General features: G+C 41.8%; 1 protein-coding gene across 2 annotated transcripts in view; it reads left to right on the top strand.

Moving 5' to 3' along the window:
• Nucleotides 1–4,673: 4,673 nt before the first annotated feature.
• Chn1 (chimerin 1) overlaps nucleotides 4,674–26,119 on the top strand; it is a 166,617-nt gene continuing 145,171 nt past the window's right edge. The window contains exon 1 of one of the 2 annotated variants that reach the window (XM_021182689.3): nucleotides 4,674–4,993. In XM_021182689.3, the coding sequence (XP_021038348.1) occupies nucleotides 4,975–4,993 (19 nt within the window). In that variant the 5' untranslated portion in view covers nucleotides 4,674–4,974. The remainder of the gene's footprint in view (nucleotides 4,994–26,119) is intronic. The other variant, XM_029474318.2, reaches the window with a different exon arrangement.

Consider the following 26,119-nt stretch of genomic DNA (forward strand, 5'->3'; position numbering starts at 1 on the left):
GAGATTTGATTTGTAGCCAAATCCGATTATATACTCTCGAGCAAACCTGGCAGAAATCCAACTGCCCCAGTTAAATAGACATTTAGCCACACTGTGCATTAGATATGCCTGGTAACCTCAGAAAAATACACTTGAATAGCAATGCTGGCTTAACATACTATAATATGATTGTAGGATAGAACAAAAACTTACTGGCAGCCAAATCATTGCGCTTTTATCTAACATGTATTTGAAAATATACTTGATGCTGAGTCTATAAAAAAAATCCCAGGAGATCTGTTATACTACTTACCAGAAAATAAGCATTATTTTAAAAACATTTATTCAAAGCAAAATTAAAAGTAGACCTTCTCCTCCCCCTTCTTATTCCCTCTCCCAATCCTCTGTCCACTGGTCATTTTGATACAAACTATCACACTTTTTAGAAGTACCTGTGCCTCTTAGACCATTCTAACCTTGGTGGTATAGTAATCCCCTGGTTCTATTACCCAGGGAACTGAGACTTCCTCTTCTTGCTGAGTAAGAAGAAACTCATTATCCCGGTTATTCTCATTTCGAATTTAATGCCCCTTCTTGTTGCTTCCCCTCCTTCCCAATCAAAGAGCTGCCCAAGTGCTGGTTGGTTTGCCTAACTTGGAAGGCCTTAGTCTCTCCTCAGTGGCACGCCACAAGAAGCCAGATGGCCTTTTAGCATAATTTTGATGAGAGTAAGCATTGTGTAGCAAAATCTTGGCTTCAATTCTTATGGTTTCTTATATACTTTTCTTGGATGGAGTTTCAGACCATTTCTAAGGCACAGTATTACTCCAGTGGATACAATATAGGCACCCTCTGGTGGTCAATAGAACACAATCAATTCTTCTGAACACTAATTTAAATTATTTAAGTGTAATGGCCAATTTTATAGTTTGTGATGCATTCTCTCTCTCTAGCTCTAGATTTCCATCTGAATTCCTATGTTCAAGGCACATGCTGTCTAAGTGACTTTTGCATGCATAAAGCTTTGTCCTTTTAAAACGATACTTTAAAGTCACCAAATGCCACAAATATCATGTAGTGTTTATTCAGAAAACCTGAGAAGGAACTAATAACAAACGAAACTCACCTCAAACTAATTCACACAATGGAAACAAAGCTGCCAGTTGATAGCATGAACACAGGACGGAGCTGCCACATAGGGTCAGACAGTGTTAACATTTAAGAGATAATTCCAGCCTTTGTAATTGCTATGCTGAGGTATAGAAAATGCTTCTATCAAATTAGCAGAAACAAACTGCGGAACCTTTTCCCTTTAACAACAAGCTTCTGCACTATTTTGGGAACTGTGCTAATATGGCTGGTATTCCAGTGTTTAAAGCTGTGTTGACAAGATAAAGCGCTATAATTTTGTTATTGTGAGACAGAAGCTGCCTCATTAATTTCTGCTTCATTCAAAACTGAAGAACAAATCAATGTTTACCAATGGGAATGAAGCTAAATGAGTAGAAAAAAAAAAAAAAGAAAGAAAACCTAAAATCCCCCAGTAAGCCATTAGTTCACGATGTAAAAATGCTTTTAAAGGATTGTCTAAGTTCTGTTTACTCAACAGAATTTGGATAGAGGTGAGAAACTATTTTAGTAAATTTAAAATAGATTTCTCAGCATACATTCAATTTTAATACTGCTGAGACTGGGAAAGATTCCTTTATGTTGTAAATGTAGCACTGTTGTGTAATCCATTACTAGTGAGAGAAGAGAGTTGGTGCTCTAAGAAGTGTGACTTCTTGGTTACATTGAGCCTTTAGGAACTTTACATGAACACTGCCTTAACTATGGTAAAGATTCAATCATCTTCCAGTTTCTCCACAATCCACTTAACGACTGTTAAAGATCACTGTGGCAGACACAACCAAGAAGGATGTCAGACTTGATCAACTCCCACGGTTTCATCCTCTCATTTTATGAGTGAGGGAGGTAAGGACAGAGAGAGCCAAAGGCTTGTTTAAAACTGAACAGCCATTTAGTAGTCGCACTACAAACAGACTGGCTCTTCTACTTTCCTGCTAAGCCACAATTAATTTTTGAATGAAGTGTGTGTGTTTTGAAAAGTAAATTCGTTTCTTGCCTTGTTTATAAATGACCAAAGTCACCACCCAGAATAATCACTTCTGGGTAGTTAACACCCTTCCTCACATTGAATCTGAAGTAGGAGGCTATTGCTTTATTTCCAACTAAGCAAGCAAAGAGGCACACTATTTCTTAATGGCTAGGGTGACATTATAAGCACCCATACTACTTATAAGAGGGAACACTTAGATTGAGTGTAGAAAGCATTTTGTTAGAGAAGTCAGTGGGAAAACATCCCTTGCAAAGCTAGATGCTCTGAGAAGATGCCAACACTCACTTTAATCATTATTTCCAATAGTTTCTTAAAAACAGCTGTCTCTGTTGAGTGTGGTTTTATCAAGGTATTGTATAGACAAGAGGAAGACAATGGGAAGGTCTCCTCTAAAGTCTAAGCTGGGTCCATTACTGGACTCAGCTCTGTTTGGTTGCTGTTAGTAAAAAGTGAAATGTTGGTCTGGTAACTAGAGCTTGGTTGCACGGTGGGTGAATCACAGCAGAGGGGACTAAGTGCCCTCTTACTGATCCTCAGGGTAACTCCTCAACAGGCAGAGAAAACCCCAGCAAACTGAACTCTCACACCCAAAGGCGTGCTGCTCTGGTACCTCTCATTAAATTGAACTAAGAAAATAAACACTTTTCGGTTCTTAACCTCCATGGACATACAGTCCTGAAGAGAGCTGCTTGTGAATAAAGACTCAGGGCAAGTTGTAATCTCCTGAACTGGAAGTCGACCCACAAATGTAAAACTGCTGAGAGAATCCACCTTGCTTCGTTGCTTCTAATAGTAAACAGATTTTCCTTTTTTAAATTCAAACCAAACATGCTCTAAAGGGTTGGGGGATGGGTGGTGAAGGAGGCTGTCTGGGAGAACAGCAGAAGCCTAAGTGTTTCCTCTTTGTTGTCACTAAATAAGCACACACATTGGTGGTGGTGGTGGTGGGGAATCCTTAAATTGTTCTTTTTTTCTTTAAATCTGTTCAAATTTCAATGAAAGATTTTTTAAAAGTTTTTATTGTTTTTAGATGTGAAAAAAATTTTGGTGTGCTTATGTGTACTTTTCTAGGAAGAAGGGAAGTATTTCTTCTAGATACTAGTGGTTGAGACAATGGGGTCTCTAGATACTGATTTATCTGGTTGCAGATTGGATCAGCAGATATTATCATGGCTGTAAAATCTGTCCAACAAAGCCTTCTTGAATTTTCATTTATCTTGATGAACTGTAATTTTTTTTTCTGAAGAAAAAAAGGGAGGGGTGCATAAAATCAAAAGGAGATTATTGAAAATAATGTTGTACAATGTTGGTGATTCCAAGAAATATTTTTATACCAGTAGCTAATGAAAATCTATTTAATGTAAGATCAGGTGCCTAGACGTTTGTTCACTCAGGCTGATTATTTTAATATTTCTTTCTTTTTTGAGTTAACTGGCTTGAAACAAAAGGCTTGGCGCCTCCTTCCTCCCGGCTTTTCTTCTTTTCTGATGCTTGAGTGTGCTGTGAAATGATGACGGATTATCTGCACTCTATTTGAGGTAGTAATTAGCGTTTTATAAAGATTTGATTCCTGAGATATATTAAATAGAAGCCATTTATATAACACAATAACTAATTGAAATTTAGAGAAAAGAGGAAAAATGACACCAGGGAACCCGAGGAGCCTGCAAAACAAGAAGTGCACGCAGGAGAAAATGAGGACCTAAGATTAAACAAACACGATTACACACCCAAACATTAACAAACCCTAGACAGATAAAGTAGGAGGAAAAAGGACTATTTCTAAACAGAACAAAGGTAGCAACCAGAAATAAAGTGAAAAACATCACAGTTGAGCCTTTAAAAAACAAACAAACAAAAAACCCAAACCCTCAAGCGTTGGATGCCCTCTCGCAAGCCGAAGACAAGGCGAGTAGAAAACACCAGAGCTAGAGACCGTGCCAGTGATTGTCAGATAAAACCCAAAAGCTCGGGGGAATCTTTTGTGGCAGAGACTGGCCAGGCAGCGAGGAACGCTGATGTTTCCCTTAGACAACATCCATAAGGTATAACGTTTTAAAAAAAAAAAAAAAAAAAAAAGACACAGTGGCTTTAAGCACCTGCCTTCTAACAGTTTAGATAATTCCCGATGCATTTCAATTACCCGATTCCGGGTATACAGATCGGAAACAAGAGGGGCTCCACCAACCCAACGGGATGTTAGCAGCATCCACAGGCAGGGACCGCTTGCCGGTTAACCCTGAGGGCGCCGGCAGGAGCTCTATCCTCAGACGAACCCTGGTCCTCAGGAGACCCCGCCTGCCCGCGAGCCCGAGCATCCTCCGCTCTGCTTTCTCATCCCATCCCATTCAAGAAAAATCCCGGGATTTCAGGAGCCGCACCCGCTTAGCCTGGGGCGGCTGCCGCCGTCGCCGCGGGGGTGTGCCTGTTGGGCTTCGGGTGGGGGGGCGCAGCCTCACTTTAGGCGCGGCGGATGGAGCGCGTCCCCGTGGGCCGCGCGCGCGCCCGTTGCCATGGTAACGCGCGCTCGGCCGCCCGAGGGGCTGGCGGGAATGCGGCGCGCTCCGGCAAGATGGCGTCGGCGAGGTCGCGGGGTGCGCGGTGAGCGCCGGCCGCCGTCGCTCCGCCCGGCCGGTCGCGCCTCAGGTCCGCCCGCCCGCGCGCGCCCCGCGGGCCCATGGCGGCGACAGGTGCGGGCGCGCGGCGGCTTGCCGGGCTGCCGCGGGCCGGGCGCGCCCCTCGCTAACGCGCGCGTAACTTTTCCTCGCCGCGGCCCCCCGCGGCCTCCGCGCCACGCCCCCCGGGCCGCCGCCCCGCCGAGGTGCCGTCTGCCGGCCGCCGCGGGAGCGAGGAGCGCCGGGCGGCGCGGCTCCACCATGGCTCTGACCCTGTTCGGTGAGTGCGGTCCCCGGTCCCCGCCGCGGGTGGGCCGCGCCCCGGAGCCGCGTGCGGGCTTGGGGGGCGCGGGGCGGGCCGGCCGCCTTGTCGGGGCTCCTGGAGCGCGGCCCCGCGCGCCGCTCCCATTGTCTCCTCTCAGGCAGGGCCAATGGGCGTGAGCTCCCGGGCCAGTCCTGGGGTCGGGGTGAACACACCGTTCCTCTCTCACATACCAACTTGAGAGGGAAGTTGGCTAGTTGTTTGCAAACCAATTTTCCCTAAGTCGGTAAATAAAGATCCTGGAAAGTTTATTATTATTATTGTTATTATTATTTTGAATAAGATGCGAGAGCATCCCTAGCTTCTCTAGAATTGCCCTGTCCATGTGTTGCTTCCTGTTGGATTGTTGGGCATTTTGGGGGAACTTGGTACATTGCATTGGAAACAAGAATAATATGTGAACTTAATTTGTTATTGGTTAAAATGTGTGCTCTGAGGAAAGAGGGCAGAAGAAAGTTGGTTACTGTAAGGTAACTGATCAGCAGCGTAATTTTGAGTATTGTTTGGGAAGTGATATTTTGTGGATGTAGTTACTTAACACTATTGTTTCAATGGCTAAGACAGTTTGCAATGACAGTGGGTTGGGGGAAAAGCACTGAAAAGGGACATTTCTTTTTCTTTTACAAAAAAACAGACCTTGGTACATCATTTCAAGAGAACTCAGTGTGTCAAAACTTAGATTTGCAAAGAATTCAGTCTTTCAAAGTAGGAAGGTGCAATGATGTATTAGGAATAACCATGAGCACATTTCTCACAAGTTATTCGGCATATCCAGTTTCCAGTTCCGTTTTAATTATGTCATCTGACCAGGCACGGTTATGTTGTCACATACCATAGATGCTTTTTGTTGTAAATACCTCCAAGTGGATTCAGCTGTTGGCATCAGTTACTTCTGTTTCTTCCTTATCTGAAAAATAATATCTTTACGTTACCTTGTATTTAATCTGCATTATTTAATGGAAATGGAGACTTTCTTGTACAAAGGTTACAAATGCTATAAGACTGTACCCTTAGCTTATATTTTCTTTAGAAGCAATGGGTGTAGCTGATTAGCAACTGTTGCAGCGAATGCACAGCAGTAAGATTTCCAGAGGAGATCTTCAGACTGTATTGGAACAATTGATCTGTCCGGGTTTCTAATGACATATTCTGCATTTTTTAAGGGTTTCAAAGTAAATTGTACTCATCTAGTATTTTCTAGAACACTGACATTCCTGATAAGTAAGGCAGTTAAACTGGGGACACAATACACTTTTTAAAAGATTTTTAGCTTGTAAGCCTTTACCTAGGTGGAAATAAGTAAAAGAAGAGCATGGATTGTACCTGTGTGGGAAACTGTCCCCATCCCTCAGCAGGAATGACTTGGTTTCAGTGTTTTTGATATGTGCTTGTGAAAAATAGAATTCAGTTTACATAAATACACTTTGCTACAATTCGAATGTAGCATTGTACTCAGAACAGAAGTAGGGGTTGGAAAAGAGAGAGAGGGTGGGGACAGAGAGCCTGAGAGGCTCTTACTCTGTAGCCTCAGTTTGCCTAGAATTTACTCAGTAGCCCAGGTACCCGGATTACAGGGATGAGCTGCCACACCCACTTTTTTTGTAGTGATGGAGCAGCAGCTGTTTTTAACTGTGCCCGTTGTAGATCATTCCTGTCTCCTGTGTCATCTGTCTGTCTGCTAAATGTAGATGCTTTTGTCCAAGGCCAGGGTGAAAGGGATTTTTAAAAGGACACTCAATGATTCTCTTAGGTGCACACTGAAGTTTGAGAGGTATTGAATTACAGGCAAAGACTAGGGGATTGAATCTAATTGGCTCGGTTCACAAAAACATTTTTGCATATGTAAAGAGAAGTACCTAAGACTTAGAGAAGGACTTCTTGTCCTTATTTCAGTCTTCTTAGAGGTGGGAGAGGAAGTGGCCCTGGCTTCTATCCTGCTACACCCTAGCCCGTTGTTCTTTTCTTTTCTTTCTTTCTTTCTTTTTTTTTTCTTTTCTGTTTTTGTTTTGTTTTTGAGATAGGGCCTTGAACTTGGCCATCCTCTTGCCTTAGTCTCTTGAATGCTGAGACACCAGTTGTATTCATTCTTGGTGACCAATGGAGAGGAGCAGTGATAAGGTTCAGAGATCGTGGTGAAGGTGTGACGATGAGAGGCCAGTTAGATGAATGTGCTCTGCCAGTCTTGGGGGAGAGCTCACCAGCTGGGAGTTTAACTTCCCAGAATAACCACTGCTGCCTGACTTGAGTATCTTGGACCATACTTCAGTTTACAACTTGTGTTGTAAATTTTCATTCACACTTTTCTTTGATGTATGTAATATTTGTATTGGTGATTACTAGAAGTTAATTTAGATAATTTAGAAGATCATATTTAGTGTTTTTGTGTGTATATGTATACCTATGTTTTTTTAAAAAACGATTTATTTATTTATTTTATGTATATGAGTACATTGTAGCTGTCTTCAGACTCACCAGAAGAGGGCATCAGATCCCATTACAGATGGTTGTGAGCCACCATGTGGTTGCTGGGAATTGGACTCAGAACCTCTGGAAGAGCAGCCAGTGCTCTTAACCACTGAGCCATCTTTTCAGCCCCATGTACACCTGTTTTTTGAGTATGCAGTGCATATGTGTTTGCACATATTCGTGTGTATGTGTTTATGTGAAGGTCAAAGGTCAGCCGCAGGTGTCATTCCTTGGGATCCATCCTCTCTAATTATGTGTTTGTGCCTCTGTGCTGTGCATTTAAAGCCTCAGTGCAGCTCCTCAGATTCCTTTTACCTTTTGTTCAAGCAGGGCCTCTCACTGGCTGGAGCTTTGCTCAAGCTGGCCAGCAGCTCTAGCCATCTGCGTATTTTCACTTGTCCCCATGGGTTTTGAGGGTCTCAATTTAGGATAAATAGGAATGAGAGGCAAGAGCATTACCTAAAGAGCCATCTCTCGGCCCTACCTTATGTGTGTGTGTCTCTGTGTGAGTGTGTAGTATTTGTGTTTGTATGTAATTGTCTGTTCGTGCACATGTTATAGCCTGGGGAAGTCTCTCTCTCTCTCTCTCTCTCTCTCTCTCTCTCTCTCTCTCTCTCTCTCACACACACACACACACACACACACACACACGCCCTCCGTTCCTCCTAGTGCTGGGATTCCAGGTGTGTGCTGTTGCAGAAGCTTTCCATGGGTGCCAGGGTCCAAACTCAGGTGCTTATGCTCGCCCAACAAGCTTTTTACCCCCTTTCCCACCTTCCCCAGCTCCCTATCTTAGTTTTTAAGTTTTGAGACAGGCTCTCACTGGGACTCTGGGTTTGCCATGTAGGCTGAGCTGGCCAGCCAGAGAGCCTTAGGGACCCTACTACCCCAGTCTCTCTCGCTGAGACTGTAGGAACTGGCCTCCACTCCTGACTGTCTGATGTGGTGCTGGGCATTGAAGTCAGGGTCTCATTCTTTTGGGGCAGGATTTTACCTACTGGCTCCAACCCTAAGGGTTCCACTTCCAATTTTTTTTAAAGATTTATTTATTATTTTTTTTTAAAATTGTTTATTTATTATATGTAAGTACACTGTAGTTGTCTTTAGACACACCAGAAGAGGTCGTCAGATCTCATTACAGATGGTTGTGAGCCACCATGTGGTTGCTGGAATTTGAACTCCGTACCTTTAGAAGAGCACTGAGCCATCTCTCCAGCCTCCCACTTGCAATTTTTATTTGTTTGGTTTGGTTTTTGGTTTTTCTTTTCGAGACAGGGTTTCTTTGTGTAGCCTTGGCTGTCCTGGAACTAGCTCTGCAGACCAGGCTGGCCTCAAACTCAGAGAACCTTCTGCCTCTGTCTCCCAAGTGCTGGGATTAAAACAGTGTGTCACCATGCCCATCACTTTCATTTTGTAAAGTCATATATGCATCGAAAATGTTTATCTTGAAAATTCAGATATTTGAAACTTTCTCTTCAACTTTCAAATGAATCCATGTCTCAGTATCAACTTTAATACATTTTATTTTATTTTCTTGAAATTAAATTTACTTACTTATGGGAGAGGAAGGCAAGAAGTGCCTGTTAGGGTGACTGTGTGGGAACTTGGTTCTCTTTTCAACCATGAGTCCTGCTGTTTGAACTCCTGTCAGGAGGCTTGGCAGTTAATACCTGCTGAGTGAGCAAACTTAGTTTGCTTTCTTTTTGTTTTTGTTTTTGTTTTTTTTTATACTTGCGGTTGGGCCTAAGACCTCACTGGTGTTAGGCAAATATTCTACTGAGTCACATCTCCACCTTGACACTGTTTTTAAAATCTTAAAAATAGTCACCTATGTTTCTGACAGACTCACCTTACTGGCTTTGCACGATTGGTCTAGAGATCTATTGCTACAGCATGCAGGATGTGGTGTCCTCTTTAGTACTGTCTCAGGACTCGAGAGGACTCGAAGTTCACTCACCCTGCTCTATAGTCAGTATTGTCCACCTTGGACATTTTGCTGGAATCTACCAGATAGGGGAGTGCTTTTTTCCTAGTAATCACTGGGATAATAGGAAAGTCTGAGATTATCTAATTCATGCCTGTTTGCTGCTGCACCTGACAGGATGTTGTGTCAGGCCATAGTTAGAACCCTAGTTAGCAGAACTGGGTCAGTTACCATGGTATTAGGTCATCCTTTGGCAGGAATCTCATCATTTATAGTTTAATGGGCTGTGGTTTCTACCAGGCCAGTGATGAGTCTGGGAGCTCAGTACAGTTCCCTGCCCAACTGAACCTTGAGCAGTGCTTGTCCTGTGTGGATAGTTGATGCTGGGGCTACCTCACCTCTGCTCTCACGTAGTTGCCATTCTTATAATCACAGGTCACCTGTAAAGTACTTTCTTACCATCTGTGGAGGTTTAAAGGAGACTGGCCCCCAGAGACATGTATGTGTGTGTGTATATATACATATATGTGTATATATATATACATATATACATATATGTGTATATATATGCATGAATACCTGCTTAGTTTGTGGCACTGGATTAGGAGGCGTGGCTTTGTTGAAGGTGTGGTATCACTGGGGGCAGGAGATTTCAAGATCTGTACCATTCTCAGTTCGCTCTCTCTTGTAGTTGTGAATTAAGATGTAAGGTTTCAGCTGTTCCTATTAGTACACCTTTGCTCTGTCATCACAGACCCTAGCTCTCTGAAAGCGTAATTTTAAATTACTTTTTTCTTTTTTTTTCGTTCCTCTCTCTCTCTCTCTCTCTCTCTCTCTCTCTCTCTCTCTCTTCCTTTCTCTGTGTGTGTGTGTGTTTTGTTTTTCAAGAGAGGGTTTCTCTGTATAGCTCTGGATGTCCTGGAACTTACTATGTAGACCAGGCTGGCCCCAAACTCAGAGCTCCATCTGCCTTTGCTGGGATTAAAGGCACGTGCCACCACCACCTGGCACATGCTTGCTTTTATAAATTACCTTGGTCATAATGTCTTACAACATCAATAGAAAAATCATTAGGATATAAACTGGTACCAGGGAATGGGTTGTTGCCAAGTCACACCTGACCCTGCTGTCTATTAGAGGAATGTGGAAGACTTTGGACTAGGAAAGTGAATGAACGCTGTAAGTGGATATTAATGGGCTGGGAAGACAGTAGTGCTGACAGCAATGTGGACTACAGAAGCCCAGCTTGAGGTTTCAGGTGAGAACAATATTAGCGACTGGGCTAGAAAAAACGTTCTTGTGATATTTTGATAATGAATGTGGCTGCTTTCTGCCCTTATCCTGAGAGTCTGCCTGAGGCTAAGTTGAAAGGTATTTGATTAATTTCCTTGCTGAGGAAGATTTCAAGCCAACTATGGACCATGTCACATGGTCCATAATCACTGTTATTAGGGTTTACAGTAAAAATGAGCAAACTGGGCAGAAAGAAATACAAAATGTAGTTTGAGGAGAAAAGTCACACCATAAAATTCATAGAATCCAAAGCTAGAAGGGATGAGGAGATTAAAGAAAGGCCTGCTCTAAAGTGGAACAGGAGTGGTGGCCTCAGGGCGAGGCCCCATGGAGCTCAGCTTCTAGAGCATTTCCTGCTCCTAAGCAACAATGGAGAAAAGCGTTTGCAAAGGTGATTCAGGAGAGCTGCTGGGCCCAGGGATGTGGCAGGGAGTCCCTGCATGGAGCTCCAGAGAAGCCATGTTTGGGAAGCCATGAAATGAAGCCCAGATTGTGTTGGAGACCCCAAGATGTTGAAGATGTCAGAGATCTTCAACACTGGGATCTCTTCTGAGGAGAGCTTCAAACAGGGTATGGAACAAGGCCATGAGAAAGTGTGTTTTAGTCAGTAAAAGTAGAAGGCAGAGCCATCTGAGCCCTCTGATATCAGACATGGAGCTGTAACAGTGGTTCTCAACCTGTGGGTTGTGACTCCTTGGAGGTAGAATGACCCTTCATAACAGTAGTAAAATTGCAGTTATGAAGTAGCAACAAAAATAATTTCATGGTTGGGAGTCACACAACATGAAGAACTATATTTAAGGGCGGCAGCATTAGGAAGATTGAGAACAGTAGGATTTGGACTTTGTTCTGCTAGTTTTTGGTCTTGCTTTGGTTCAGTATTTTCTTCCTCTGCCCTGATTCCTCTGTTTTGAGATGGCAGTATGTGTTCTGTTCTACTGTATGTTGGGACGCCATAGTTTGCTTTTCAATTTTACAGGGCCTACAGTTAAGAGATTGCTTTTAGTCTGAGAACAGATTTTGCACTTTTAAAAATTGTTGAAGCTGAGAAAGGTACTTTTGATGTTTTACATGTGGTCTGTCTACAAGCCTGTGGGGCTGGGCTAGGGAATGTGGTGGGTTGAATGAGAATGGTTTCCTTATTAGGCTCAGATATTTGAATGCTTGGTTCCTAGCTGATGGAACTGTTTTGGGAAGGATTAGAAGGTGTGGCTTTTTTGAGGAAGTGTGTCACTGGGGTCCCAAATTAAATTAAAGTTGTCTTGGTCATGGTCTTTTGTCATAGTAATAGAAAAGTTACTAAGAAACAATCATTTCTCAGTCCTTCACCACAGAAAACTTTGATTGTCTTAGTTTGTTTAGGATTTGTCACTGTCCTGACACTGCTTATAGGCATCTCTGTAGAAGTCCTTCCTAGATGGTGTGTGTGTGTGTGTGTGTGTGTGTGTGAGATATGTACTTAGCAAATTTTGACTTTCCTGAAGTTAAAATTTAATTTTAAAAGGACAGGTCAGCTGTGTGCTTTCAGTATGATCTCTGTGACCAAAAGCTAATTTTAAGAAACTTCCACTTTCCTTACTGTCTGCTGACACTTGATAGATGTACATGTTTTATGTGCCAGTGTTCTGTCTGCGTGTATGCGTGTGCATGCCTAGTGCCTGTGGATGTCAGGAGAAGATATCAGAACCATTCAGTCTGAAGTTGGAGATGGCCGTGAGCTGCCTTGTTGATGATGGCAACTGAATCTGGGTTCTCTATAAGAACATTAAGTGCACTTAACTGCTGAGCTAGCTCTCTCTTTATTCAGTTTTAAAATTTATCTTTTAATCTAGTATCATGTAAAAGTGTGGGGAAAAAATTATAGCTGCCAGCATCCTGGAGGTTAGACTGCTCTAAATTTGAGGCCACCCTGGTCTACATAGCTAGTTCCAGGATAGTTAGGGCCACACAGAGAAACCTGGACTTGGAAAGCTGAAAAAAAAATCATAGTTCATAGTTGTTATAATTGATGTTTGCCATCTGTGTGCAATATGTAAAGGAATATTGATGGATGGCCCACATCTGCCCCTTTAGGTTACTGTTTTATAACTAGCCTAGCCTTTGGTGATATGCCCCAATCTTTGGGAATATGTACAGTTACAGAAAGTTAAGATTTGTTGTTTGTTTGGTTTTTTTTTTTTTTTTTTTTTTCATTTTTTGGTTTTTCGAGACAGGGTTTCTCTGTATATCCCTGGCTGTCCTGGAACTCACTTTGTAGACCAGGCTGGCTTTGAACTCAGAAATCCACCTGCCTCTGCCTCCCAAGTGCTGGAATTAAAGGCGTGCGCCACCATGCCCATCTAAGATTTGTTGTTAAGAAAAAAAATGTTCAACTTTTTTATATCTATTTTTGTCAACATTTTCTGTCTTAACATCACTCTTTCCACATAGACACTTAATTTCTCTGTTGTTCTCTGTGTGGAAACGTAGTGGCACCAGAGGCACACTTCAGACAGCATTTCCTTAGAGTTTGCAGATCTGATTCATGCATAACAAGAGGAGGCAGCTAGGCGTTGTAGTACACTTTTGTAATCCCAGGACTTGAGAGTTTAAGGCAGGAGGATTATCAGGAGCTCCAGGATAGTCTGGATTACTCGGTGAACCCAGTTTCAAAAAGGAAGGCACAAATTATTTGTCTTTTAATTTTGAGCTCCAAAAGCTACGTCTGTAGATTTTAGATTGATGTAAAGCAGTTATAAGAAATTTGGTAGAAAAATAGTTTTTGATCTACACATACGTACGTACGTATATATGTATGCATGTACATGTATGTGTGTGTGTGTAAGGTTGCAATAATAGTTCAAAAGAGGGGCTGGTGAGATGGCTCAGTGGTTAAGAGCACCCGACTGCTCTTCCAAAGGTCAAGAGTTCAAATCCCAGCAACCACATGGTGGCTAACAACCATCCGTAACGAGATCTGGCGCCCTCTTCTGGAGTGTCTGAAGATAGCTACATGTACTTACATATAATAAATAAATAAATCTTTAAAAAAAAAAAAAAGAGATGGCATAAGCAAAATAATTGTTGATTTCTTTAGCCAGGTTGGTGTAGCATGGGGTTGCACTCTGTTCTTCTCGTGAGACATCTGAGTAAAGAGGACCTCGCGGGGGCTGAGCTGCTGTAGCCTGGTCTCTCCAGACTGTTCTTCTTGATGTGGCTAAGGGATGCTGCCGTAATCTCACCCGAGGGGATCACACCCAGAGGAACTGTATCTACCACAACCTGTAACAAAATACTGAACTTCTGTGTAAAACCGTAACTTTTTCCTCCTTAGAAAATTATTTCTGTAAGTCATATTTCTTTCTTTCTTTGTAAAATATTTGCTTTTGAGCTAACCTTCTTCCTTCAATGTAAATGCTGGGATTACAGGCATGAGTCTCTGCATACAGATCTTTGATTTTTATTGGTTGATAAAAATCTTTTTTTTTTCCTTCTTGTTTGTTTTTCAAGACAGTTTTTCTGTGTGTAGTCCTGGTTGTCCTGGAACTCATTCTGTAGACCAGGCTGCCATCAAACTGACGGAGACCCACTTGGCCTCTGCCTTCTGAATGCTGGGATTAAAGGTGTGTGCCACATACCTACCTATCTATCTTTCTTTCTTTCTTTCTTTCTTTCTTTCTTTCTTTCTTTCTTTCTTTCTTTCTTTCTTTCTTCCTTTCTTCCTTTCTTCCTTTCTTCCTTTCTTCCTTTCTTCCTTTCTTCCTTTCTTCCTTTCTTCCTTTCTTCCTTTCTTCCTTCCTTCCTTCCTTCCTTCCTTCCTTCCTTCCTTCCTTCCTTCCTTTCTTTCTTTCTTTCTTTCTTTCTTTCTTTCTTTCTTTCTTTCTTTCTTCTTCCTCTCTCTCTCTCTCTCTCTCTCTCTCTCTCTCTCTCTCTCTCTCCCTCTCCCCCTCCCTCCCTTCCTTACATTCATTCTTTTATTTTTGTTGTTATTGTTGGTTGATATAAATCTTACATTGTTTATTTTATCTGTGTGTATAAGTGTGTGCTTGCAAGCTTCGTGTGCACACTGTAGCACACATGTGGAGGTCAGAGAACAGCTGTGGAAATCAGTTCTTACCTCTGCCATGTGATTTTGGGGCTCAAATTCTGGTCCTCAGTCTTGGTGGCAAATGACCTTACCTGCCAAGCCATGTTGCTGGGCTAATTGTTACTATTAATGAAAGAAAGATAGGAAGAAAGTAAGAGGACAGGGCAACCATATTAAACATTGAAAAACCATGTTAATTAAACTATGTCTGACAAGTTATAATTTACATTCCTCCTTTGACTTTTTGTTATAAAAGCAAGTACTTCATGACCACACTAAGAACACGCTGTAGCAACACTTGCAAGGGGGAAATATTAAATAGGATGTGAAGTAGATTTCAGTGAAGTTCTAATTAGCAAAAGACCATCTGAGTTTAAAAACATATGCTGAAATGAAAGGAAATTTATTTCCCTCTCTCATCAGACAGTCTTGTGTAACTCAGGCTCATCTCGAACCATGCAGTCAACTCCGAGGTGTCTGGCCTCTATCTCTCAAGCGGTGGGATTACAGGAGTGTGAATGTCTCTTCCACTGTAAAACACAGTGCAGTAGTGTTAGAATAGCTTTATATCAAGAACCTTGAAGAAAATTTCTCATTTGTGGATCATTTTTTCCTTTCCCCGAAGAACACAAATGCCCTTGTGTGTTTTGAGTGGTTGTTACCAGTTGAGAAGAGGGTGAGCTTCTTGAGAGTTCGGTGTCAGCTGTGATGTGAAGTGGAGACAGTGAGGCCCACAGCCACCTCAGTGTTCTGCAGCTGATCCCGGAGGTGCTTGCTCGAAGCTGCTGCGCTCCTCTCCTCCTCCTGGCCTCCTCTTTCCCTTTTAGGTTGCAAATACCTCATAACGTGAGGCAGGACTGCAGAGGATACAGTCCCTGATACAGTTACTACAATATATTTTTCTGACCACAGACTTGACATTTGGAAAACTGAATGGGTCCCTTAGGCTCTGTAAGCAGCTACAGGACTTTTACTGTCCCGTTTCTCACATCAGCGCTCAACCTTCAGCCTATACCACATGTTCCATGTTTCTTCTGTTCCCACCTTTGATGTAGATCTTGTCCCTGGCTCCACAGTGGCTGTGAAATTAACTTGATAGAGGTGACTTTAGGATTGTAGTGACGTAGGTGGGACAGACAACAGGTGAGTGCTGTAAATGTCCATCTAAAGGTTCTGCTTGGCTGAGTGTTTCTTCTGTATGGAAGAAGTATGGCATGATGATAAAGCTGAGGTGTGATGTTTGCATTCTACCTGTGAAGAATACCATGTTAATTCAGCATATAGCCTGAAATATTTTCATTTATAGTCTGAGGATCTTGTTGAGGTAGGACAGAACACAGGGCAAGTATTAATGAAGGAATTGCACTGTAAGAGAAAAGAAAGCAGTTTTATTAAGAGGGTAGGGCATAAAAATCACAGAGTGTGTGAGGCTGAGGAGGGTAGATTGTTTATTGAGATAAGGAAGCCAATGCATGATTTTGATTTTGATTAACTCCAGGGCTGTGGGTGTTTGTTTCTGTTCTCCAATTTGTTTGCTTATCTATTTGATGAATATTTATTGGGGGCAGAATATGTGCCAGGCAAGTCTTAGTTTCTGCTTATTTCTTGTTCATATTTACAGTAGGGGAGACAGATAAGCAAAATGTATATGATATGCCAAGGCTGGGGCTGTGGGAAGAGTGAAGCGGAGTGCGGGGCAGCTGCTCTGCCTCAGCAGTCAGAGGAGGCTGCAGCAGCAATGGCAGACAGGCAGCCAACCAGGTATTGTCCACAACCAGGAGATGTTTGTGAAGAATTTGGCATATTTAGAGAATAATGTCCAGTTCATTAAACTATTGCTCATTTTCATTTTAGCAATACAAAGGAATTGCACATAAATTAACTTGTTTGTTCCTGTGTTACCTCCACAGTAGGGAACATAATCAAGTTGAATAGGAATTCCTTATCAAAATTGCTTCTCAGAGCTCTGAAAGTAGAAAGGGTACAGTCTTTTGTCATAGTGAGTATGTGGGCTCCATGCCTATTAGTTTCACATGACCTTTGCTGAATCTGTTTAATCATTTATAGTTCATGTGTGTTAAAGGCTTTTGTTTTTGTTGTTTTTTTAATACCTCTTGTTTGTCCAGGAAGAATTTGAGGTGATTCACAAGACAGTGCAGGAAGATAGGAACGATTTGTGGGGCATTCACTTTCTATGCTTTGTGTCATTAGTTTCTTTTTCTTCCCTGAATTGGTTTCCTCTTATTTTATGATCGTGGTCTGCTTTCCATTAATAAAGGCACCTCTTAATTTTGGTACTCTTGCACTAGTCATAAATTATCAGCGTTCCCCCATTAATGTTTCAGGGGTACAAAGAAATTGAAGATAATTTAAAGCGTGAGGCAGGTAGTGGGAATTTGGGGGACACGAAAAGAGATAAGGAGACCCTTTTTTTGGGTTTGGTTGAAGTCTCTCGCTAAGGATCAAGAACTTAATACAGTTCATAGCATTTCGAACGTTGCTGGCATGGAGACACTGTCCCTTTATAGAGAGTTATTTTTGAGTAAGAATATTAGCATTCTCCTTTCCAGCTATTGACCTTCAGTTTTCTAGGACTTATACCAGAAACCTCATTAATAGTTAGAGATATGGTAATCTTCTTGTGCAACCATTGTGGCCTATCATTTATCTGTTTGTAATCTCTAGTCACCCTGTAATTTCATTTATCATAAAAGAGAAAAAAGAAAAAAAATCCTAAAACCCTTTGAGATGTAACTTGAAAGCTACCAAAATTGTATGTACAGATATTGCTAAGACACTTACTTGGGACTCTCCCAAGGGAGAAGTCCACACCCTCACTCTGGGTTGTGCTTTTTTTTACTTCTTCCCCTGAGTGACTTTCTGCTAACTTTCATGTTTAACTTTGTGTTAAAAAGAAAAATCTCATTTTAGGGCTGGAGAGATGGCTCAGTAGTTAAGAGCACCGGCTGCTCTTCTAGAAGTCCAGAGTTCAATTCCCAGCAACCCATCATGTGACCCACAACCATCAGGTATACATGCAAATAGAGGACCATATACATAAAATAAATAAATCATTTTTTAAAATCTCTCGACTCTCCTTTGTGCTGCTGTCTGGTCCCGATATTATTTTCTGTGGTGAACTCCAGGATCTGGCTTTACCTAAGTGGAGGGCCTTGAAGAGCAAGGGGCTCCTCAGCTGTGGGAAGAGTTCTGAGGCGGTGTCTACTCGTGCACTGCTGCTGGGTACCCCATGGAGCTTTCTGCACGTCTGATTACCCTTTCTCCTCACCCATTTCTTCCCATCACAGCGTGGTGAGCAATTACGTATGGATTGTTTGTGAGTGTGTTTGTGTTTCCTATTGGGAAGGGATGTTAAAGAAAGAATTCTGAGGCTGACCAAGACAGAAGAAAGATACTTAAGATGACCATGTCATCTTTTCTGACTAGTTAAATAAAAGTGGTTATAGCCAGGTCCTATTAAAAAGATCAATAGGGCTATATCTTGATTATTTGGGTGACATTAACTTCAAAATAACTAATTCAGTTCATTTAGCATCACAGACTATTCCATTCTGGACTTCATTTAAGCCTGTATTTTCATAGCATATAGAGACTGGTCAACAACTGTTACAGAAAGCTTTCTTAAGTCTAACCATTTTCCTAATCTTCTTGGGCCCCTCAAAAGAAAACCAACACTCCAAAATCAGCAGGAAGCAATTTTAAGAGAACAATGTCCTATTCTTTTAAGGGGGGAGGGGAGGGTAGATTTTGGTCATTCTATTGGGTGATGGATGCTTCTCATTCTAAAAGGATTGCTTATAAGTTAGTAAATGGTCTTGATTTAAAAAAAAAGGTATAGGAAGCTAGACTCAAGGATTTCTCTCTTTCTTTTTCTTTTCTCTATCCTTTTTTCCTTGGATAAAGGGGAAGGAGTTAGGGAGGAAAAGGGAGATGTAGAAATAATATAGCAATAATAGCAAAAAGGGGAAGATACAGAAATAATAAAGGAAGACTAGGAAAAAGTAGATTATTGAATCTACTCTCAAACCAAAGAATATTTTATAGCCAATAATCTTAAATTGTTATAGATCTTTGTATATTGTTACATATTAAGGTTGCATTTTGTTGCATCGGTATAGATCTTTGTATAAAACATACTATGAATACATTTTTTTAAAGATTTTTTAAAAAATGTATATGAGTGTTCTATCTGCATGTATGCCTGCAGGCCAGAAGAGGGCATCAGATCCCAGGAGAAATGGTTGTGAGCCACCATGTGGTTGCTGGGAATTGAACTCAGGAAGAGAAGAGCAGACAGTTCTCTTAACTGGTGAACCATCTGTCCAGCCCCTGTATACATGTTTTCAACTCTTATTTTGGGTATTGTACTTAGGTGATTATTAATAATGTAATATGAAGTTCTAGTCCCTTTTAAAGCTGCTATTTCAAGCTGTTTAAGATAATTAAGTAATATGAATTAGTAGTTAATCAAACTCTTGGTCACGTTAGATACAAGACTAGTTTATCACAAAATACACTTCCTAGGTTAATCAAGTAGTAAATTGCTAAAAACAAACAATTCACGTATACGGTAGATGGATAGATGGTCTTCAGAAACCTTGGAGGTTCACAGAATATGGCATTTAAGGATTTTTTTTTTTTTAAACAATTTAAGCCTTTTTTAGACAATGAGCCAGATCTACTCCTGGCAGTATCCCCACTCCCTTTCAAAGACGATGATTAACATCAGATAACCTCCTTATGGAGCTCACTGCAAATGTGGCAAGCTGCCGCTGGGTAAAATCTGTCCTTGCTTCAACTGCAGACGGAATTCTGTCCAAAATGGACAGACATGGACACAAGGAAGTCATCTGTCAAGCTTTGCAAGGCAAGGTAGGATAGCACTTCATAATTCCTGCTCCAGATAAAGTCTGCCAGATATACTGAAGGCTGAAGATGGGTGCTTCAATGTTAGAGAGACCTTTCGGGGGCTGTCCAGGCAGCCAGCTTCTTTGTCATTTCTGTAGTTGTGGAAGCTGCTTGCCTGCACTTCCTGCACACTCAGGCAATATTTTATTCCTTCTCAAGTCGCTAATGGGATTGAAGACTAGATAGTTATAGTCTCACAGTTTAGCTTAAATTTAATCAGTTAGGATTCAAGATTTTTTTTTTTAGATCTAAGAAAATGTTTTTAGGTTATTAATGCAAGTTATGATAGAAAGTGATTTAGATTCAGAACTCTGAACTCACCAAGATAGGATAGATAACAGGGTACTTTATCCCTAATTGCCAAATACAAACCGACTGGGCTTTGTGAATATATACTTTACCTAATAGTTTTCATAGTTGTTCAACTGTATGTTGTTTATTATAATAAGAGAATCTTTTTATTTGTGGACAGAAAGGAAATGTTGGGTGTTGGTCTGGTTTTACTATGTTTTCAAATGCTAAATATTGCCTCCCCTTCAAGATCTGGTTGCAGCCGGGTGTGGTGACGCACACCTTCAATCCCAGCACTCGGGAGGCAGAGGCAGGTGGATTTCTGAGTTAGAGGCCAGCTTGGTCTACAGATCTACAGAGTTGAGTTGCAAGTCATCCAGGGCTATACAGAGAAACCCTGTCTCGAAAAACCAAAAAAAAAAAAAAAAAAAAAAAAAAAAAAAAAAGAATCTGGGTGCAATCCCAACAAGCAGATTCTCATGTACACCAAATGATGTTGTATAACTCTGCTCATCAATCTTTTATGATTAGTTAAGTAAAAGTGGCTACAGCCGATTGCTGGGGAGAATTGTAGGTGGAGTTTCAGTTACCAGCTGGGGATTGCAGATAGGGACAAAGAGGAAGGAGGGAGAGGGAGAGAGAGGGAGAGAAAAGGAGAAATGAGACAGAGCGGGAGGTCTCCGTTAGATGTAATGGACCAGAAGCACGTGGTTAGAGAAGTGTCCCCTCAGGACAGACTGATGGAGCAGAGATAGCAAGGGTGAGACTCAAAACAGCGAGTAACTTGGGGATGGAGGCTGGGAAATAGCCAGTCTAGTGTAGAATAACAGTTTAGGGGTAATCACCCATAATTGTGCTAAAGCTGATTAAGTAAGTCATAGAACTGTCTCATTCATTTGGGGGGGGGGCTGGGCAGCTAAATAGGAACTAATAAAGTTATTAATGCTGTTTACAACAATAAATTATCAAATGGGAATTTGAGCAGATAGCAGGATTGATTAGGCACCACAGGTGGAGGGAACTAGCTAGCAGGGATGGTAGGCTTGCATCTTGCTAAGTCTGGACCATGCTGGACTGCAAGAACCATAAGTAATGAGAAGGCCTTTCTGAGAGTCTAGGGCAGTGGGTCTCAACCTTCCGAATGCTGAGAGACCTTTTAATACAGTTCTTCAATCATAAAAATATTTTCTTTTTTTTTTTAAACTATTTCTTTTTTTTTTTAAGATTTATTTATTTTTATTATATGTAAGTACACTGCAGCTGTCTTCAGACACTCCAGAAGAGGGCGCCAGATCTCGTTACGGATGGTTGTGAGCCACCATGTGGTTGCTGGGATTTGAATCTCGGACCTTCGGAAGAGCAGTCGGGTGCTCTTACCTACTGAGCCATCTCACCAGCCCATAAAAATATTTTCATTGCTACTTCACAACTGTACTTTTGCTATTGTCATGAATATAAATATCTGTTTCTGGTGGTCTTAGGTGAGTGATCCTGTGAAAGGGTTGTTAACACCGAAGGGTTGAAAACCTCTGGCTTAAGAGGAACCTTTCTAAAGTTTGAAGAATACAAGCTATCCTTATATTGTGCTGTTGTGCAGCTAGAAGTGTTGTCAGTGGCCAGCATTCAGTAGCCTCTTCTCAGTTCCTGCTGATTTCTCTGCACTGTTTGATCTTTCTCCGTTGCTTCTTTTGCTCTTCTCTTCCCTTGACCGTTCTCCCTGCTGCAGGTGTATATGGTGCTACTTAAGAGCTGCCCTTCCCATCTGCCTTGGAAGAACAAGGCTCTCAGCAGGAGCAGTGTGAATGAGTCCCTGCTCTTAGCACTGTCTTCCTGGATGCTTCTACTTTGTCTGTAAGGTGGTGTGTTCTATCCTCAGAGCTTAGTGTTTATTCTTTTGTTCCTCCCTACCTCTGATCCCAGGCATTTGCTAACTCTTGTTAGAGAATGTGTTTGCCCTTAAAGCTTCTCAACCCCTGTAACCCCTTTTGGGGAGGGGCATCGAACAATCCTTTCATAGGGGTCGAATATCAGATATCCTGCAAATCAGATATTTACATTATGGCAACATTTAAACTGAGCCATCTCCCTAGCCCTACCTATTATTCTCTATTCTCATTTATGGCTCTCCCCTTCCTTTCAGGTCCAGCCCTCTCTCTACTCTGCTGCTTATCAAAAGTAGTCCCTAGGCCGGGCAGTGGTAGCACACGCCTTTAATCCCAGCACTCGGGAGGCAGAGGCAGACAGATCTCTGAGTTCGAGGCCAGCCTGGTCTACAGAGTGAGTTCCAGGACAGCCAGGGCTACACAGAGAACAAAACAACAAAAGCAAACAAACAAAGTAGTCTCTCTATCTTCTGAGTATTTTGTCACTTTACCTCTGAGCCTATGGCATTGGGTAGTACACTGATTCCTAGTAGTTCAGTACCTTGTCATTGCCCTACCTCTCTCTCTCTCTCTCTCTCTCTCTCTCTCTCTCTCTCTCTCTCTCTCTCTCTCTAGTGTAGATCCTTCTAGGAAAGCTTCCTTCTTTGGTCCTTACTGTGTTTAAACTGGGCACAGTGCTTCACAAAGTACAGTGCTCAAAAAAGTGCTTGTTGAGAAACCAAGTAACTTGTAAAACATGGGAACGCTTTTTTTTCTTTTTCTTTTTTATTTTTTTTTAAAGATTTATTTATTTATTATATGTAAGTACACTGTAGTTGTCTTCAGACACTCCAGAAGAGGGAGTCAGATCTCGTTACAGATGGTTGTGAGCCACCATGTGGTTGCTGGGATTTGAACTCCGGACCTTTGGAAGAGCAGTCGGGTGCTCTTACCCACTGAGCCATCTCACCAGCCCTTTTTTCTTTTTAAAGTGTAATACTTTTCTTTCTTTTTTAATGTATATATGTGTGTGTACACACATGATGGTGCATGTGTGGAAGTCAGAGAACAGCTAATAGAAATTATTTATTTTATTCCAACATGTAGTTTTTGGGGATTGAACTCAGGTCATAAGGCTTGGTGGCAGGCACATTTATAAGGTGAGCTGGCTTGTTGGCCCAAAGCAATACATTCCTGCAGTTTGTGTTCAGGGTTAAACATTCATGTTTATTTTTATTTTTATTTTATTTTATTTTATTTTATTTTATTTTATTTTATTTTTTTACTCTCCTCTGAGTTCTTCCTCCCCACTTCGCATCCTCCCTCCATCCCATCCACTCCTTCCCATGGAAATCAAACAGCCCTGGCATATCCAGTTACCAAAGGACTGAGCACATCCTCTTTTATTAAGGGTAGATGAGGCAGCCCAGTAGGAGGAAAGGATCCCAAAGGCAGGCAACAGTCAGAGACAGCCCGTGCTCCTGCTGTTAGGAGTCTCACATGAAGACTAAGCTACACAACTATAACATGCTCAGAGGGCCTAGCTCAGTCCCATGTAGGCTCCCTGCTTGGTGGTTCAGTCTCCAGGAGATCCTATGGACCTGGGTTAGTTGATCCTGTAGGTTTTCTTGTGTTCTTGATCCCTCTGGCTCCTACAATCCTTCCTCTCCCTCTTCTGCAAGATTCACCAAACTCCACCTATTGTTTGGCTGTGGGTCTCTGCATCTGTTTCCATCAGTAGCTAGGTAAAGCCTCTCTGATGACAGTTATACTAGGCTCCTGTCTGCGAGTATAGCAGAATATCATGAATAGTGTAAGGGGTGGACTTTCATTTCTTGGGTCTCAAGCTGGACCAATCATTGGTTGGCCATTCCCTCAATTTCTGTTCCGTCTTTACCCCAGCACATCCTGTAGGTCTAAGGTTTTGTGGCTGGGTTGGTGTCCTAATTCCTCCATTGGAAGTCTTGCCTGGTTATATGAGATGGCCATCATCTTGTAATTTTAACTGAGTTAGCAATAGTCCGTATGTAGCTCAGAATGCTTCTTACATATATTTTTGAGGTTGGCCAGTTATTTTCAGTCTTTAACAGAAGATATACATACATTTTTGCAATTTTGTGGCCTGTACAGGGCAAATCTCTCTTACAATGAGATTGTCAATGGTTGCTTTTGTCAGCACAGTTGTCCAAGTTGATGGTGAAGTGATGATTGGGTGGACACTGTTGTATCCCATAACAACCTCTTCAGACTGAAAGCAGAGGGCAGAGATCAGTATCTGCACACAGGACTTGGTCATCCAGGCCGATTAGCTGTTGCTGTGTGTCTAATGTTAAACTGGAAACAAGGGCTGGTGAGATGGCTCAGCAGGTAAGAGCACCCGACTGCTCTTCCAAATGTCCTTAGTTCAAATCCCAGCAACCACATGGTGGCTCACAACCATCCGTAATGAGATCTGGCGCCCTCTTCTGGAGTGTCTGAAGACAGTTACAGTGTACTTACATGTAATAAATAAATAAATCTTTAAAAAAAAAAACTGGAAACAAGACCTTCTTCAGGAGAGACCTTTCTGCATGGGAGAGAAATTGGGGAAGCTTCATGTGTTTTAGTTCTCAGGCTGTTCACAGAGTGGTGGTGTTTGGGGAGGGGCATCCTCACTAAGTCTCCCTTTCAGACCTGGTGGGTTGCCATGTTCAGAGGGCATTCACAAACTTGTCCTTGACTTAGAAAGTGGACTGTCAGTGTGTTTGTTTTGTTTTGTTTTGTTTTGTTTTGTTTTGTTTTTCTTTCTTCCTGTTTTTACTTTGATAGAGTCCCACTATTCATGCTAATCCTTAAACTATATATAGTCCAGGCTGGACCAGAATTTATATCCCTCCTGCTTCTGTCTCCTGAGTACTGCATTTACAACTGTACTATTGTGCCCAGCTCCCCAAGTGTTTTCAGGAGAAAACAGTAAACAGTGGAGCACAAAGCTCACACAACTGTTTTCCAAGATATGCTAGAAGAGTTAAGCTGTGGTCCCTAAAGAAAGTCTACCTAGTAATTAGGCCTGGTGGTCCACATCTATAATTCTGGCACTGCGTTCTGGAGTTCAGAGTCTTGCTCAGCTGCACAGGGAGTTCAAGGCCAGCAAACATCACAGGATACCATGTAAAAAAGTGGAGGGGAAGGGGGAGGTGGAAAGGCACTTAGTGGCTTACAGGACGTTTCATATACTACTTACAACATTTTGATTCATGGTGAAACTATTGATGAAATTGCCGTTGCTACTCTCTATATTGTTTTGGTGCTCTTAACTGTTTGGTAGTTTGATGGTGTTTGTTAACTCCTTAGGGTTCCAGAGATGCTCATGGTATATGTGTACAGCCTGTATAGTTAAAGAAGAGAGTCTTTTTTTTTCCCCAGCACTTGGGAGGCAGAGGAAGGCAGAGACCAGCCTGATCTACACAGAGAGTTTCAGGACAACCAGGGCTACACAAACAGAGGAAGGAGAAGAAAATAGAAGAGGAGGAAGGAATCTTTAAAAAACAAAATTAGTAATTTTTTTTCATTGTAGTGTTTAAAAGTCAGTCCTGGACTTTGAAGTTATATTCCTTGATAAAAACCAGATCCTCTAGTCTTGTCACTTTATTCTTTCAATTGAAGTCATAAGGAAACATTACCTCCAACAGACAAGAAAAAGGAGCAAGATGGACCAAAGGTAGGATAATAAAAAGGAGGATGCAGGCATTGTTAGTGTAGGGAGGCCTGGCATCCTGACTTCCAGAGAGATAGAGGTGGTAGGTAATCTAGAGGGCCCTGCTCCTCCTGCTGCTTTCCTAGGTCTGTCCAGACAGGGGAGCTCCGAGCTCTTGCTCTCTCTAGTCTCCGTTTCCACCCCTATCTCCCCTATCACCACACATGCACACACAAATGATCTAGCTTCCAGAGGGGTTGGTGAGAGAGCAGTGTACAGACTGAGTCTCCAGACCTTGTTTCTTTGAGGTGTGGCCACATATACACTTCATGTGTGACATCATCTTCTAATCAAGACACAGGCATTTGAAATCTTCCTACATTTTAAATAATTTTAAATAATTTTTAATTAAAAATAATAAGATTTTTAGCAGATAACATCTAGCATTTTTAAATTTTATAATAAGCTGTTTCCATTATCAGGTTGGGAAGGAAATTAATGCGTTTTCAGTGAGTTAATAATATTAAATAACAGAAAGAGATATGCCCTAAAAATTTCATCTTAGTTTTCTTATATA

This window comes from Mus caroli, unplaced genomic scaffold, assembly GCF_978045245.1.
Source record: "Mus caroli unplaced genomic scaffold, Mus_caroli_1 scaffold_2, whole genome shotgun sequence".
In the NCBI taxonomy this organism is placed as follows: Eukaryota; Metazoa; Chordata; class Mammalia; order Rodentia; family Muridae; genus Mus; species Mus caroli.